Raw genomic sequence first — 18,248 nt, 5'->3', positions numbered from 1 at the left:
AAATTTACAAATAATAGAAACTGAAGAAAAGTCAAGTAGCACCTTATATAATTTATATTGCAAGACAAAAAAATTGAGTCTAATCCCTCTACCGTAGACCTTAAATATGTCAAACTAAGAATTTTTAGATCAAAAAATTAAATATAAAATACAGGTTAAAAAATTTCAAATTTTAAACCGAAGAGAAAGCCCCCAGGATGAATTTGAAATAACGCAGCTTTCCCAATTTTTACTATTCTAATTTCTCAATGTTTTTCCCACCGACACGAGAAATCCCGTCGATGTAGGTGGTTTTTAAACCTTTATTATTGAATAAATGCTGCAGATTCTAATCGCAATAAATTCTCTGTACAACCTCTGAAGATTTCTTAAGTAATGAGAAAGCTCTCCGACTCTGTAAACTCTCAAACAAACATTTTTACATAAAAAACAATTTAAAAAATTTAAAAACGAGATTAATTCAACAATATATTTAAATCTAATGTTGAACGAGTCAGGTTCAGCTCTTTGCTTCTCCGTTCTCCTTTGGTTTCTCGTCCTCCTTGGGTTTATTATCCTCGGGTTTCATGGCAGGGAAGAAGAGAACCTCCTTGATGTTGTTGCTGTCGGTCAGGAACATGGACATTCTGATCATAAATAAATATTTAAATTTTAATACTCAATTGAGTTCCGGCATTATTCGGAAGGTTTTAAATCAAAAATTAAATTCTTCCCTAGGATTTAAATTAATTTGTAAACTTCAGACAGACAATGCAATATTTGACATTATTGAACCAATTGCAAGGATTTTATTCTCTCAAAAGTTGGGTCAGACAGAAATAGATTTATAATTACTGACAGAGCATTCAAGAACTAAAGTTGAATCAACGATAAACACCCTCTATTTATGAAGGACTAAAAATATTATCTTGCAACAATTATCAATATTCTCTTTCAATTGTGCGGATATAAAAATAATTAGGAAGAACTATTTAGTACGAAATGTTGTTTGGACACTTAATAAAGGGACGCACATGGAGGACATACAGAACAATGACATACATAAATATATCGTAGCTTTCTGTAAATAGTTTATTCGACCCCTAGGTTAAAATTTGACCTGTCTATCCCCATTCCCCATCCTCCGGTTGGTGGAAGCCCATACTCTAGTGCAGTACAGAAGTTTTCATCAAGGAACATTGCTTCATCATCCCCACTAGCCTTATCCTTAGCCTGCTGCTCAAACCTAACCATTAGAGACATATGTAGGGTTGTTAATCCTTTTGGTTCGGTTTTTAAAACTTTTAATAAAACTTCAAACATTTCAAAGTTCCGTATTCTTTAATAAACTTTGCAATATTAATATCCTACGTGAAACAAAAAAAAAGACGTTCGTTTAGGTTGGTTTTTGGTTTGTTTGTTAGCACATATTTTCTCTCAACATTTGACAAAGTGTAAAAAAAAAAATGTTTTGAACTAACAATTGTGAAATTTGTAAAACGTCATACAATTGGAGAGACTGAAGTTTTCATTAATAATTGGATACTACTGGAGAGTACCGGAGGGTTTTAAATCCAGTAGAGAGAAAATTATTTCTACTGGAGAGCTTTTAAATTTTTCTACCGGAGGGTTTTCTATTTCACTGGAGTAAATTGCATTTCAAAATGGGGAGGATTTGAGTTTTTACAAAGACAAAAATTCTATTGGAGGGTTTTTTAATTCACTGGAGGAATGTTCTGTAAGTACTAAAAAGGTTTGAATTATCCCCCATAGTGATTTATATTTTACCGGGTTTTCAACTATTGCTATTATAAACACTACTGGGTAATAATTTCAGCTTTTAGTTACTGATATATCTGCAAACCTGCAAAATGTAGATAATTTTTTTTTTAGATTTTCCTGTTTACAACTAAAATCCAAGACAGACAAGTAATGTATAGAAATACATCTAAAATGCTTTTGTAAGATATGAATCACTTTGGGGAAAAATTCAAACCTGTTTTTCTACACAATCTAATCCCTCCAATGAATTAAAAAACCCTCGATCCGGTGGAATTATCAATTTAGGTTCAAATTCCAAGGCTCCCCGATATGAATAGTTTGTACTCCAGTGGAGTAAAAAACCCTCCGGTAGAATTTATATTTCGGTAAAAATTTAAAAGCTCTCCAGTAGAAATAATTTTCTCTCCACTGAATTCAGAACCCTCCAGTAGTCTCCAGTAGTCTCCAATTATTATTGAAAACTTCAGTCTCTCATACATTTTTGTGGAACCTTTAAAAGTCCAAAAATCCTCAAAAACGAACCAACATCACTAGATATACATGCATGGAGTAGTCTCTCGCAAGTCTGACTGTGCAGTGTGCATGCATTATAACTATAGGGATTTGCTTTCGGTTCAAAGTTTCAAATTGAAGTTTTTTAATCAAACATGGATGGTGATTGTATTTTTTAGATTAATATGGATTTTAAACTTTATTTTTTTTTCTTAATGCGGGTTTTTTTTATGAAGGTGCACATCAACCGTTAGGGGGTGCACAAATAAAATCCTCCACTACGCCCCTGCATAGAACTTTAATACAAAAAATTCCCCTATAAAGAAGGTGAGATATTATTGTATTTGGCAAGTATTTATATATGAAAACAGCCAACAACATTTTTTTTCACAACTATAAAGTTCACCTATTGCTTAAAATTCTTATTATTATGAATTAGTATGAACTTTAGTAGGTTTTAACAACTTTAAAATGGAAAACCCAAAAAAGCTTTATAAAACCCACTGGGCTGGTTTATTGTTGAAGAAAACCCGGTTTATTTTCCAATCTTGAACTCCCCCCCGCATATCCTGGTTTTCAAGTACCCCAGCAGGGATAGGGTTAAACTACCTCAATTCAGCCTAAAAACCATGAAAAACATACGTAACTTTAGGAGGGGGAAATGGTTTTCTAAAAAGTGGGGGATGATTTTTTTTGGAAATATACACCCCTGGGTTTCAATTCGGGACAATAAATTCGTCACTCGTCAGCCGTGAATTTAATGGAGTTTGATAAAAGTAATTGAGTCGGGATATAGAAGGAATATAATGTTTTCCCTAGGGGTATAAAATATAGTTCATACCTTTCAGTTAAACCCTTCTCGGCTCTGTGCCACTTGGCCAGTGGAGACATAACCTAAATATAAATTCTTATATTTCTGGCTAATTTAGCTTATATTTTATGATATTTCTGGTAATTCATAATTTGTTTATGAAACTGGTCGGCCATTTTGTTTACATTTTTATCATATCTATGGCACATGAAAATTTCCTTTCTGTCCTATATTTGCGACAATAAAATCTGTGAAAATTGAGGGTAGTGTTACATCGTCTATACGCAACATCCCCCCTACCGAACTTCTAACTTGCTATCTTTCCGACCTACTACTGCTGTATATTTTCTATTATTTTAGGGTTAGTTTAGGTTAAGTTAATTTCTGCGCCGAACGCCGTGACTAGGACAGGCTAGGGGGTCGGGAGCTGCGGAAATATGTCATCTGGCAGCTGACAAACCGAGTGCGAGTAGGTCAGTGTTGCATAGAGTATGTACGTAGGTTAGAAGTGTAGTATAGCGGATGTGCGTAGGTCGAAAGAAACACCATAGAATCGACCGCCTGAGTCCCACTCCACCCTCAAGGTATGACCCTGCTCGGTTCTTAACATTAAATTCATGATTTCATTCACTACTTTGGAAGCTTGGCAAGATAATTGAATGATGAAGAATAAGGTTTTAAATTTTTATGAATCGAAACATTTAAAACTTGGGAATAGAGATAATTTGTTACCGCGGACAAAGTGATACGATGTAATATTTTGCTATGATATCTTTTTGGAAACACTCGGATAACCCTGTGAGTGGGACCCAGTGCTTAGATTCCCTTTCATTTGATTAGGCTGAAAAAATGGATCTAGGTCATGAACATTTCAAGAATTTAAAAATTATTTTTCTTCTTTTTCTCCCCGCTTATTTTTATATTAATACTGAACCATTCAGAGAACATTTTAAAATCTCGCTTTTTAACAGTTCAAATTCTAAGTTTGAGAGCAAGATGTTGTTTAATACAGTTTTGTTGGGTCCGGATCCGTGAATCCGCATATTTTTGCGGATCCGGATCCTAAGCACTATAATGGGACCTGAACTAAAGACCTGTGAGTGTAGAGTGTTGGTACCTGAGGGTGCTCTGTGATGAAGGTTGGGTTGATGCAGGTCTCCTCTAGGAAGTCTCCGACAAGTTTATCCAGAAGTCTAGCCGCAGTTCTTGGAGGAGGACATTCAACACCTTTAGAGACACAGATCCTGAACAAGATATAAGTAAGATCTATATAAAAAGTTATTATTTGGTACATTAAACAATCTTTTTACAGTAGATTAATCTCACCGCACCGCGCTGAAACTATAGGTCACGTTATGAAGTAAATGCACAAACGTCCTTATACACACAAAACAAAAATGTGTTAGCAAACATACAAGAACAAAAATATTTGTGCTTAAGACGGGGGAGAAATTCAGAATTGAAAACTGAGAGATAAATAAAAACTAACTTGTCTAGGGCTAGTCTAGCCTCCTCGGTATGAAGGTTCTCCGGAGAGGGGAGTTTACACTCAAGAATACGCTCCAGGTCGGGGAACATTCTAGTACCAACAAAACCTTTATGTAATCAATCCCAAAAACAGTGCTTAGGATCCAATTACGTTTGATGTGGATCCGGATCCTGGATTCGAGCTGGAAAAAATGGATCCGGATCCAAATCCAGATCTGGATCCTGAATCGGATCAAGGTCATGAACATCTATTTAAGATCTACTGATTTTTTTTTTTAACAGAAGAAGAATTTTTGAATTATTCTTCTTTCTTTCTTCGCTTATTTTCATGCAACAGCTTGATAAATCATTTATAGTTAAGGACATTCTTGAAAATCTCTCTTATTAGCAGTTCAGATTTGAGTGAGCAAAAGATTTTTTGTTGCAGTTTTTGGTTGATAATTTTCCCTTAGATCCGGATCCTAAGCGTGATCCGTTTCATTTTGATGCGGATCCTGATCCTGGATCCACCATGAAAAAGATGCGGAACCAAAACCGGATCTGGATCTAGCTAATTAAAGATTCATATTTTACAGATAAAGGGTTTGCCAGTTCACTACATTTTTGCCTAGCATGTAGTACAAAATTAAAAGATTGAATTATGTAAAGGCGGAAAATAGTTTTATACATAAGTAAAACAATCCATTAATCTTGTTCTCCCCGTCAATCGATTAATACCTTTATGAAATTTTTCCTTTTAATCTTATTTGTTAAAAAAATCCATTTCCTTCTTAAAATCTTACATTTCACGGGTTCCTTTATATCGGAGCGGTTTTTTTCTATTTCGAATTGTTTTTAATTGAAGGTTTAGTTCCCTGAGACGTTTGAAGGGAGGAGTGAAATCAATCATTTTAGCTTCCCCCTCGGGACCATCAGGATGGAATTCAACCAAATAAGTTCCAAAGATTGCCTTCACCATCCCGGACATAAGCTTCTCGGTGATCTCTATCAAGTCGTTGTAGTCAGCATAGGCCATGTAGAACTCGCAGGTAGTGAACTCAGGGTTGTGCGTCATATCGATACCTTCGTTTCTAAACTGCTTTCCGATCTCGTAAACCCGATCTATCCCTCCAACCACAAGCATCTTGTGATATAACTCAGGAGCTACCCGCATATATAGATCCATGTTTAGGTCGTTGTGGTGAGTCCTGAAGGGTTTAGCGGTCGCTCCTCCGGGGATCATGTTCATCATCGGAGTTTCTATCTCAAGGAAACCCATCTCGTCGAAGAACCGTCTCATGTAGGAGATAATCTGAGCTCGGACCTGGAACTTCCTCTTCACCTCGGAGTTGATGATAAGGTCAAGGTATCGCTGCCTGTACCTGGTCTCCTTATCCTTGATCCCGTAGTGTAGATGAGGAAGCATGTGAAGACAGGGAGCAAGCAACTCTATCTGTTTCGGTATCACGGAGAGTTCTCCCTTCTTAGTTCTACCGGGGTTCCCAACTATACCAATAATATCTCCTCGCCTCAGCTTACCGGTATCAGTGGCAAAATCAGCTTCAGATTTATACGCGTTAGCAGTCGCCATAACCTTTAACATATTCATAGTAAAAAGTATTTACATTTATCTTCTAAAAAACGTAATTTGAAAATAGAAACTTAACTTATTGAATAGTTTAAGAAAAGTTGTCGTTTTTTTGGCACTATTTATCTCAGTCACTTACTTTGAAAAAGCACTCAATTTCTGTTCATTTGTAAAGCTATTAGATACCTGTATTTTGACATCTTCACCTCTAACATCGTAGAATATAAGTTTAGCTCCAGATTCTCTGATAGCATGAACTCGTCCCGCCAACCTCACTTCAACATCTGTTAATGTTTCTCCGTCCTAGAAAATTCAAGTTCAATAATGATTTTCATCTGGGGAAAAACTTGAAAATAGAAAAATTAAGATTAAAGATGAAAAAAGTAAATTCCAAAAAATTAAGTGGACTAAGGGGGGGAGGGATTCTGAAAACTTTAAACCTTAGAATACCAAACCCCTTGAAAAATCATCGGTATATTTATGAGGGTTTAAGTTCTTTCTTTAAAACAATCTAAGAAATGAAGATTTATCAGAAACCAAATGTTTGAACTACGGTGCATATTCTTACATATAGCTTACTCCCTCCCACTTGCTATTTAGAACGTTAGTTGAATTTTACAAATATTTTTATGATCTTATCGGGAACGTTTGAAGGAGAATTCATCTGGTCAAACTTTTTTTTCTTCGTTTTTTGTTATATTCACGACATTTTTGAATCCTTTTTTATGTTTAAGAAACGAAAATTAATTTTGTTCTTTTTTGATTTTTCAAGGCTAGTTTTGGGGGCGAAAATTGTAACATAACTAAACTTTCTTTCATTTGTCAAGAATAAAATATTTTTTACTCTCTTCATCTTTCCTCCTTCCATATTTTTCTCAACCAGTTTGAGCAAATTTTGATGTTTGAAGTAAGAATATGCACACCCTGTATTAACATGTTTTAGTAATATATAGTTTCCTTTCAAAGAAACAAATAAATTGTCTTTATTACGACATTGCATTACCTTCAAAGATTCATATTGACTGATAAAGTTTGTAAGAGAAATAGAAACATGAAACTTGTGAGGATAAGGATGAGGACCTGAGCTCTTCAGTTCTTCTATTGCACCAGACCTAGAGCAAAACATTTATCATCAAGTTTACTTGCGATACGATAAGAAATAAGAATAATTGAATAATTATTAATCATACAATCATAAAAAGATTTTTTTCTTCAAATTTTCATTATCTTTTATAAAAACCTCTAACCTGAGTTTGAAATATTCGTTTGGACTAATTTCTTCCTCGGCAACCTTTGGTTTAGCAGAACCCTTGGCAGGTTCAGGTTTATTCTTCTCCTTCTCAACCTGAATAATATATATACTAAATTTATTATATTCCTTGGCAGGTTCAGGTTTATTCTACTCCTTCTCAACCTGAGATGAAATTTAAAGAATTTGACCCGCGGTTTAAATCTGTCAAAACCCGGTTTTAATTAAGCGCCGGCTTAAATCTTGAAAAATTGTATACAATTTTAAGTGGAACCAACCATATTTAAGCCGCGGCTTAAATTTAAACCGCCGCTAAAATTCTTTAAATTCGGCCACTGAATATATATATATACTAGGTTTATTATATTCCTTGTCAGGTTCAGGTTTAATCTACTCCTTCTTAACCTGAACAAATATATATCCCTTGTCAGGTTCAGGTTTATTCTACTCCTTCTTAACCTGAATATATATATATATATATACTAGGTTTATTATATTCCTAGTCAGGTTCAGGTTTAATCTACTCCTTCTTAACCTGAATAAATATATATTCCTTGTCAGGTTCAGGTTTATTCTACTCCTTCTTAACCTGAATATATATATACACCAGGTTTATTATATTCCTTGGCAGGTTCAGGTTTATTCTACTCCTTCTTAACCTGAATATATATACTAGACTAGGTTTATTATATTCCTTCGCAGGTTCAAGTTATTCTTCAAATCAAATCTCAAATCCCAAATCAAATTGTGAAAGCAAACCAAAATGGTAGATTTAAGTTTTAAAAATGATTTTAAATTCCCTATATGAGGAAAGTAATGAAATCTAAAATCAAACTAAAATGTACAAACCAACAGATCACAAGACAAGATATTTTTAAAAAACATTTCTTGGATCTGGGAAACGTTTAATAATTTCAACTTCCTTCCCTAGTCCATATTACGAGTTAGATCCAGATCCCAAAATAATGTGGTTACCTTCTCTGCAGCTTTCTTTTCAGCTTTTAATCTTCTCTTAAGTTCACTCTTGGAGATAGTTTCTCCCTCCATCTTAGTCTCAGTATCACCCATATTCTACTCTTTATTCCTTCTGAAATACAACATCTAGATAAACACTAAACACATGTGAAAAACATAATCCACTTCAACCTCAAAGAGCGGAAAAATTCAAAAAGTGCCAAAAGAGTAAATAATTTTCCTAAATGGTCTTAGTTTTTGAGCACACAGAAAATAGGTTTAATTATCACAGACATTAAAAGCATTAAAAGGAAATAAAACAGGGAGGTAAACCTTTAATTCATTACATAAAAAATATTTTTGTTGTTGCAATTGTTAGTTACTATTTTTAAGACAAAGCTTGCATAATGAACACGCGAATACGGGTTTGAGATCTTTGTTCTTCAAGTTTATTCGTTCTTAGACTTTGTTTCTTCCTTCATGTGGAGGAATGCGAAGGAAAACACGAATACTCCAGCCATCATTGAGAACGCACTAGCGTAGTATGGATAGGCTGATGGTATAAACCTCTCGTATTGATTGTGTTGGAGTGGGTGGACGGATACCTGGGTCACTGTATTAACACTAGTTAGACCCAGCCTTGAGTAATCAACCTTGAACTTGAAAACACCGTACACGTCGGGGATCTTAAACTTTGCAGTCAGCAGTCCGTTCTTGTTGATCATTCTCTGGCGGACGAAAGGGTCAATCCTGACAAACTCCATCTGGACGTCGTCGGCCTTGTAGGGAACCCAAGCACCGTTCACATACTCGGACATTTTGATCGAAAATTCGCAATTTTCACGAATTGTGTAGAAGGATGGGGTAGCAGCTTCTCCGGCTAGTTTGTGAGATACGGAGTCTATCCTAATAACTCCGGTTTGATGGAAACACCATGAGAGAAGAGAAACAGTTAGTTCCTGGTTTCCTACAAGTTTACCACCCTCCTCGCTGGTAAAAAATACATCAGAGAGAAACTCCATAGATCCGCTCACAACAATTCTGGCATTATTACGAGCCTGTAATCCACCAATTAGAACCGTGTTCTTTCCTACAGCATGAGGATAGTCCTTGATCAATTCTGTCGGATTGTGTGAGTAGGACGAGGAGGATCCAGATAGAATGGTGAAAACCAAAGGATTTGCAGGATCAGTAACCATGCCAAGACCTCTGTAGAGTAAGGGGTTAGATGATTTGCCAACTATTTTCTCTGACTTAATCAGATTTGCCGAGTTTGCAAGAAGTAGATTGTGAAAACCTTGATCCTGAGCAGAAAAGTGAAGATGATCTATAACAGTTGTACCATCCTCATCGAGTTCTATTCCACATTCCGCCGTTATATCCCTTATAACATTTCCAGTTTCAGAGTCAGCGACGATAAAAACATTACCACCATCATCGATGAACTCAATAATAGAATCGGCGGTCAGACCTCCTCCGAGCTCTTCCGCTCGTGGAGCTAGTAAAACTATATCCTGGTATAAATATTCTCCGTACTTCTTTAAACTCATTGTTGAATCTTCGGCTATCTTAATATCAGTATTAAACCCCAGATCGGTCAGTTGTTTAATGAACAAGGAGTGGGTTTCCAGTATAGCAGAATTATCTAAAATAACAAGAACATTCCTGCTCTCAGCCCCGTCAGATGACAGAAAGAACATTGTGTAAAACAGGAAAAGCTTTAAATCCATTTTAGATAAAATATCTGAAAATAAATGCATATTAAACTAAGAGCTTTAACGAATTATTAAACTTTGAAACTACATGTCCGAAACCGACAAAGAACTTAATTGTAATTTTGATATTTATAGGAATCTGATGCAACTTGAATTTGTTCTCAACAAAACCCGCCATGTGGCAGTGAGCACAATAACAGGAAAATTGAAGACGACATAAGTAGAAAATAAAACGGGGAAAACTATCCTGCTTGAACTACTCTCGTTTGGACAAGTTCATTTAAACTATTGTTCGGTTGAACTACTGCACGTGGTACCACGTGAATAGTTCAAAGTTAAAACGGGATCATTTCATGCTATTTTTTTGTTCATTTGAACCATTATATATATGCATTATAGTTCGAAAATAACTTTTAAAAATAGTTCAAATGAACCAAAAAATAGTTGAAATAAACCAAAGAAATTGCTCAAATGGACAAAAAAATAGTTGAAATTATTATAAATATAGTGATCAAATGGACAAAAAAATAGTTGAAATAAACCAAAATATTTCAAATAAACGAATAAATACTTCAAATGAACAAAGATAGTTCAAATGAACAAAAAAATAGATTTGTCTACAGCCACAGCGCTCGGCCCAGTGACATAACCAAACCTATAAATATATACTAATTTTGTTGAAAATTGTTGAAATTGAATTGAAGGTCTGTCGACTTCCCGCAGCGCTCGATTCAAGTGTGCGACTCATTTTTTAATTTCAGTATTTAAAAATAATTTTCCTAACTGCCAAGCTATTTTACTGTTTTTCTCGCCATTTTATAAACCTTTCGGTGAGTTATTTAATTCTTTATAACTTCAATGGGCAGTCACTCAAAAATCGGGATTTTACGCGTTGCTAAACTTGTTAACTAAAATGTCCAAAGCTCAGCGTCTTAAAAATTATTTAACATTTGTTTTTTATTATGCAATCTTAACATCAATGGGCATCTTTTTATGAAAACAATTTTTTTAGTTGCATTATTTGGCAAAGCCAGAGGAGTTGAGAAGAAAATTGCACCAGAAACGGTTTTTTAAATGGATTTTTTGGCCAATACCTTATGCATATTTCCCTCTAAACTTGCCAATAAAACATTTTTTAGGCCATTTCTGAAACGTCAAAATATTTTTTAATAGTGTTCAGTTTGAAAACAAAACAAAATTATGTTATAACTGCACTCCCAGATGGAGCTGACAAAGGATGTAAAAAACAAGCGATTTTTCTAAATATTTGATCATCAAAACAAAAAAAATCGAAAAAAAATGTCAAATACTAAAATTTCGTATTTGAGCTAGTTTTATCCTATTGCTTCCTAATACATGTGTCGCACAACTGGGAATTTTTTCAGGGCCACCCTACCTAGCCTGTCATAGCCGCAGCGCTCGGTCTAGAAATTGTCCTAACCTAACCTAACCCTGAAATAATATTTATTTTAACAATTTTTTTGTTCATTTGAACTATTTTATGTTGATTTGAAATATATTAGTTTAAATGAACAAGTAATGTGTTGATTTTAACTACAGGATATACGTCATGTCAGTAGTTCAAATGAACAATAGTTTAAACGGGAGTAGTTCAAACAAGTATTCACCCCTCAGCAGCAATTTTTAATTGATGTGTAAATAATGTTACTTCAAGATAATGAGAAAAATAAAATTCATAGAAATAAAATACATTAAAAATAAAATTTAAACATACAAATGAATTTTAACATTTAATTTAATCTATTCAGAACCAAAGGAACCCGAACCAAAAGATCCAGAACCAAAAGAACCTGAACCAAAAGAACCTGAACCAAACGATCCAGAACCAAACGATCCAGACCCATCCGATGAACCATAGGATGATCCGTCTGATGAACCGTTGGTAGAATCGGAATAAGAGGATCCAGAACCGGAATAAGATGATCCAGAACCGGAATAAGATGATCCAGAACCGGAATAAGATGATCCAGAACCGGAATAAGATGATCCAGAACCGGAATAAGATGACCCAGAACCGGAATTAGATGATCCAGAACCGGAATTATATGATCCAGAACCGGAATAAGAGGCGCCAGAACCGGAATAAGAGGAGCCAGAACCGGAATAAGAGGAGCCAGAACCGGAATAAGAGGAGCCAGAACCGGAATAAGAGGATCCTGGCCCAGAATATGAACCCCCGGAGCCGGATTTTGAGCCATCCTCAGAATATGAACCTCCGGAATTATTCCCAGATCCAGAACCTGAGTAAGAATTTTCTTCACTTCTGAAATCTTCTTGATCATCCGGAGAAGGAAGGTCTACTTGTTCTGTAGCACCGGAATTATTCCCAGAGCCAGAACCAGAGTCAGAATTTTCTTCACTTTCGAAATCTTCTTGATTATCTGGAGATGGAAGGTCTACTTGTTCTGTAGCATCATCATTTTCATTTTCTCTAGAACCGGAATTAGAGGATCCAGAACCGGAATAAGAGGAGCCATCCTCAGAATAAGAGGATCCTGCCTCAGAATATGAACCCCCTGAGCCGGATTTTGAGCCATCCTCAGAATATGAACCTCCGGAATTATTCCCAGATCCAGATTCAGAATCAGAATTTTCTTCACTTCCGAAATCTTCTTGAATATCTGGAGAAGGAAGGTCTACTTTTTCTGTAGCATCATCATTTTCCTTTTCTCCACCTTCCCTTCCTCCTTTTTCACCTCCCCCGCCACCTTTCCCTCCCATTGGTCCAAACTTCTCAAACTTAGGAGCTTTCCAGGCTAAATTGAAATGGGTGAAACTATCAAAGATCCCCCTCTGATGTTGATCATGTTCGTCTTTGTCATGATGATGATGTTCTCCTTCTCCGTGCTGATCATGAGAATCACCTTGAGTTGAATGATGATGTTCCTGCTGATGATCCTGAGATCCTTCACTGTTTTCTGATCCTTCTCTGTGATGTGGTTGTTCATGGTCCCGCTGATAATTACGTTCATCATTCTCTCTCTCCGTTTCCTGATCTTCTTGATGAAACCTTCCTTGATCGTGTTGATGGTTATAATTTTCTCCTAGATGGCTGGCTTCCCATTCCTTCTTTCTTTCTTCACGTTCCCGTTTCCGTCTCACTAAAAATAACGATAAATCATTTCTTTTTTCAAATTTTAATTTTGGCTCTACTTTTATTAATGATAAGAAGGTCTGGTTTGTTTATTGTTTATTCTATTTATACAGGGTTATACACACACAGGATGAGACTATAAAGAAGAACTAAAACTCTTAAAATGAGACAATCTCAAGGTTGAATTGTCTTATGCACTGAATATAGTCTTTTAATATGATTTAGCTAAGAAAGAAATAGGATTACAGTTGCCTAGAATTATGAATACAATGAAACAGACAGTATATATTTCGTTAAGTTGTTTCTGAAGTCTCATCCTTTGTGGGTAACCCTGAATATTCTATCGAAGTAAATTCTTTAAATAAAAAAAACTTATGAAGAATGTTTAAACTAACGTTTAAGTCTAATCTTTACATGAAAAAAATAATAATTAAATATATCGCAGACCGAAAGAAGAAAACTTAAAGACTTACATATTCTCCGTATCTTCAGATAGATGAGAAAAACTATTAGAAGAACTACTGCCAGAACTGCGAAGGAGGCAAAGATAGGTATCCAGGGAACCTGTACTGGAACCTCAGGACACACGTCTAACCCCGTCAGGTTTAGATAGAAGGGTTGGTTCCAAAGTCTAAATTCCTTCCTAGTATTGTATAAGTGAAGAGTGAAGGATGTGAGGCTGATAAATACCATGTCAGGGATGAATCTGTCCTCTGGTCTTCTTGGTAAACATTCAGGCATAGGTATCCTAGGCAGTATACAATTTAGTATTTTCAAACTTAAACCCAATATTGGAGAGGAAGTATCTAAATATTTGGATAAAAAGTGATGTTTTGCTTTGTCTTTGGAAATTCAAGTAATTCTTCAATTGAGGGGCATGTCACTTTTAAAGTAAATTTTTTACATTTTTATTTTTAAATTAAATTTCTTTTTTACAATATTCTTTAAATAATTATATGATATCAGATGTAAATATTTTGACTTTTCCATATTTCTTGTTCTTCATTTTCTTCTTGTTCGTACATCATATTTCGATCAAAAAAAAAATTTATTTCAACATCCTTGCAGTTTTGCCATGCTGCATACTTTATAACCAAGTTTATAAGGTGCCTCCTTTCCTATTTCTACAGTACACACATTAGATGTGTCAGCAACTGAATTCAACTTGCTGATTCAGCTCCAAACAAACATATATTTGTAATGTTTGTCTCCATTTGCAAAGGGAATAAACAAATAGTGCAGAGCTTATCATCAGAGATTTCCCTTCCAATTTTTCCTGTTCAATTTTCTTTTTTTTCCTTGTTTCCTGTTTCTACATTTTGAGCCCTCCCAAATAGTTCTTGTGGCATCAAATTGTGGAGAAGGTAGGAGAGAGATAAGGAGGTTTGGAGGAGGAGGATGAGGATGGGGTGTATGGGTCACAGGTATGAGATTTACCATAGTCCACACTATTAACATGTATTCCTCGTGGACAGATATTTTAAAGAAAAAATAACCCGCTAAGCATGCTGTCCCATCACTTTAAAACACGGGGAGTGTGTCTTTTTCCTATCATTGTCAGAGGTCTTTCATGAGTAATCCAGTTTCCATTTTGAGAAGGGTGAAAAACCGGTTTATGGTATTTGATTTAAAGTCTATTGAAGGCTCTGTTCCCCCTTAAAACCTGTATCAGCGTGTACTTCATCCCTGATGTTTTGAGTTTCTGTATTCCTTCTGTATTCATCTTTATTACTATATCTTGTTCGGGATTAGTCACGCTTTCCACTCAGTTGTGGAGAGAAGTGTCCTTGCTATCTAGACTTCTATACAAGTACAACGCACAGAGCACCCTTTCTCTCAACAGGCTTAGAAAGCTCTGCTGACACCCTTTCTCTGAGGTTCGGATACACACTGACTTTTAAAGTAAATAATAAAACATGGATGTCTCATTTCTTTTTATCAGACAAAGCTTATAAAGTACAAATGTAGATTCGCACATGCCACTCCATAAATGGAGATGCACTGAATACAGGTCTATTGTCTTTTGGTATGCATCATTTTTAATTCTTCATCAATATTTGGCCGGAAAAAACTCAAACTTTCGAAAAAAAATCTTTATAATTGAGAGACTTTAATTTTTATCATAAAACGTTTAGTTAATGAGTATCGGAGGGAAACATAAAAGGAGAGACCCAATCAAGGTTGCATAATAAGGTTTGTTACTCTCGATGTGCTCAAATGTACGGAAAATGTCGTCTCCTAAGATAGTTAGATAAATACCCAATATGACGTCACTCTCGCCTCCATAATTAGTGACGTCATATTGGGTATTTATCTCTCTCTCTCTAGGAGACCACATTTTCCGTACATTGGAGCACATCGAGAGTATACCTTATTATACAACCTTGGACCGTCTAGACATGGTTGAGCTGAAGTGCAGTATACTGTAGAGAACAACTTTAGGATCCATTTGATACCAATCAGACATTTTTACGGTGTACAATTTTTAAAGACGAGCTTAAAGTCGTTTGTTATATTTCACCAGTTATTTCAGTCATCAGAAGAAACGTTTCTTATAATTATTTAATAACCCAGACAAAAAAAAAATCAAAAAAATTTTATTTTGCTATTTATGAAGATAATTCTTAAAAGAAATTATCGCCGAAACCACCATAGTAGAACCGTAGAATCGATTATTTTATTATCATCATAACCTTTGCTGTTTCTATAATTTTATTTGTAGATTTCTTTAAAATGTCGTATTCACAATTAAAATTAAAAAAAACTCCAACAAGCGACCCTCGCCGTAAGAATTTGCATAAACCAGCGAGATTTTAAAATGAATTTTGATAACTTATTTTCAATGATAGAAATTCATAATTTTTCTCAACCTATTTGTATACATTCAACTAGTTTGTAAAATAGTGTTTGTTACATGTTCTGTCCATGTTATTTAAGCTTTGTAGAAAAAAAAGTTTCTTCTGCTGACTGAAACAACAGGTAATAACAAAAATAATGTGGCGTTAAAAGGTAAGAAACACTGAAGAAGATAGAGAAGATAAAGAAATTGAGTTTTTGCCACAAACGCTGATTTTCTAATCTATCTTTGCAACCCAATGAACTAGACCATAGCTATTTCAAACTGTATAATTCTGTTAGATTTGCACATAATCTAAATTTGTAATATCAAAGGTTTACACTATCAGGTGGCAAAGATGTATGGGATTAGGATATGTGAGTTTGAGTCTAATACTCAATTCCTTAATATAAAAAACATTATATCAATACCAGATCGTATTCCTTTTATTTGGGGGAACTATATTATACCTAATTTTAGAGTTTCCAATTTTATCAATCATATGAACAAAACGTACAATTGATTGAAATCCTTCACAAAAACATTCTCCCTCCTCGGCCACTGGCACTCCTTTTCCATATAGGTCCAGTTTAGTGAGAACACCTGACAATAACGCAATGACTGATTTAGCTGTAAATATAGATTAAACGAGTAAGTCTTTAGTTGTACATACTTGTTGAGTTAAAGGGGGGAGGGGGTCTCGGAATAGGACGGATGTTGGCTTTCCGGAAACGGAGTGAGATTTATTTCTCAACTGATGATCCCTGGGTAACCAAAGTTCTAAAGATTTCAAGTGTTCAAGTTTTCATAAGCCCCAAGTTCTTCTCTAATCCATAGAAGCCTATGAAAACTTTGAAACTTGAAAACTTTAGTTGCCCAGGGATCATCAGTTGATCCGTTTCCGGAAAGCCAACATTGTTCAAACCGTCCTATTCTGAGACCCCCCCCCCCTCCTCCTTTAACTCAACAATAATACATGTTCCCTTTGGGGAAGAAACATAGAGAGTAGAATATATAGAGAGGAATTAAAAGAATCTCTCGGTATGAATTTTTTACAGTCCCTTTCAGCCTGAAAGGGAGTTCAAAGTGTACAAATCATGTAAATGTTCACAAATTATATGCAGTAGAGTACATTAATACAGAATGTTCCCTAGACTATCCATTTCAATTTCGAATTTTTTAAACTTTTAAATAAAATTTATTATGAATTAGGTGAATAAAAACATCATTTGATTGATAATTATAACGGAAAATCATCGTTTGTAAAGTGGAAGGCATAGAGTCTATGTGAAATGATCATTGGTCAAGTATGAAACCAGCCTATTTCATAATTTGGTTTTCTTTTAACAATAATTTTAGATTTTCTATAAAATGATATTCCCGGGCCCAACAGGTTATATAGCATAAATATGTGAAGTACACCTGCAGTATGGAAACAGTACAACAAAATGGCCGTTTTACACTTTTTTCTAGTAAATTCCTCTCTATATATTCTATTCTCTAAGGGAAGAAACCTAGCTTGAATTTCTTGTAGTTTAATAAGAAATAAAAAGTACACTAAAAAGTTATACAAACATTCAAAAGCTAATTATAATGTAAATTGTACGAGGTGAAATTTTGCCCACTCGATTCAAGGATTGAGTCTTCGCCAAAACTATGAGTTTCTAATCCTTATAGCTTTGCAACCAAATGTCGTAAACGTCCTTAGATATTTTAAAGTATGATTTCTGTTAGATAAAATAATCTACGTTTGAAATACCAAAAGTTAACGCTGTGAGTTTGCAAAGATATAGAAACTAGAAAATCTGAGGTTCTGGATGAGACACAATTCCTTTAAGAACCTGGGACATGTAGATCTTGCCAGCCTATATTTGTTGCATAAAACCTGCTGGGCATATTTATTAAATTTGAAATTTAAAAACTCACTTAAATAATGTTCATTTTATACAAAGCTATACTTTTAGTTTTTGTTGAACTACAAACTATACTAGAATATGCTATTTCAAAGAATCAAAAAACAAAGAAAAACATCAAACTTTTATAAATGATATATTTACTGAAATTTTGTTGTGGGAAGAAGTTTCCAAGGTCCTCCAGGGATCCTAGGAAAATGAAAAGGATGATAAGTTTTTGGTTAAGATGGAGGAACTCGAGTGGCAACATAACATGCATATTGAATACACGCAATGCAAATTAATGACAATATAAAAGAAATTTTAAATAGTTTAATTTTTCTAATTGACATTTGCTTCGAAAGCAC

At 34.8% G+C, this 18,248-nt stretch overlaps 1 protein-coding gene and 1 pseudogene across 1 annotated transcript; both read right to left on the bottom strand.

Moving 5' to 3' along the window:
* Positions 1-455: 455 nt before the first annotated feature.
* Positions 456-8,460, bottom strand: LOC111701391 (lysine--tRNA ligase). Its single transcript, XM_023473041.1, has 10 exons — positions 8,344-8,460; positions 7,367-7,464; positions 7,123-7,231; positions 6,306-6,422; positions 5,407-6,125; positions 4,554-4,643; positions 4,182-4,308; positions 3,057-3,147; positions 1,100-1,265; positions 456-626 (listed from the first exon to the last, which is right to left on the bottom strand). The coding sequence occupies exons 1-10, from the start codon at positions 8,434-8,436 to the stop codon at positions 500-502; spliced, it is 1,737 nt and encodes a 578-aa protein (XP_023328809.1). The 5' UTR covers positions 8,437-8,460; the 3' UTR covers positions 456-499.
* A 311-nt stretch (positions 8,461-8,771) lies between these two features.
* On the bottom strand, positions 8,772-10,022 carry LOC111712781 (dolichyl-diphosphooligosaccharide--protein glycosyltransferase 48 kDa subunit pseudogene; annotated as a pseudogene).
* Positions 10,023-18,248: the final 8,226 nt, after the last annotated feature.

The sequence above is a fragment of the Eurytemora carolleeae genome, unplaced genomic scaffold, assembly GCF_000591075.1.
Source record: "Eurytemora carolleeae unplaced genomic scaffold, Eaff_2.0 scaffold79, whole genome shotgun sequence".
In the NCBI taxonomy this organism is placed as follows: Eukaryota; Metazoa; Arthropoda; class Copepoda; order Calanoida; family Temoridae; genus Eurytemora; species Eurytemora carolleeae.
Note: the sequence above shows the minus strand (reverse complement) of the source record. Positions and strands in the feature narration are given on the sequence as shown.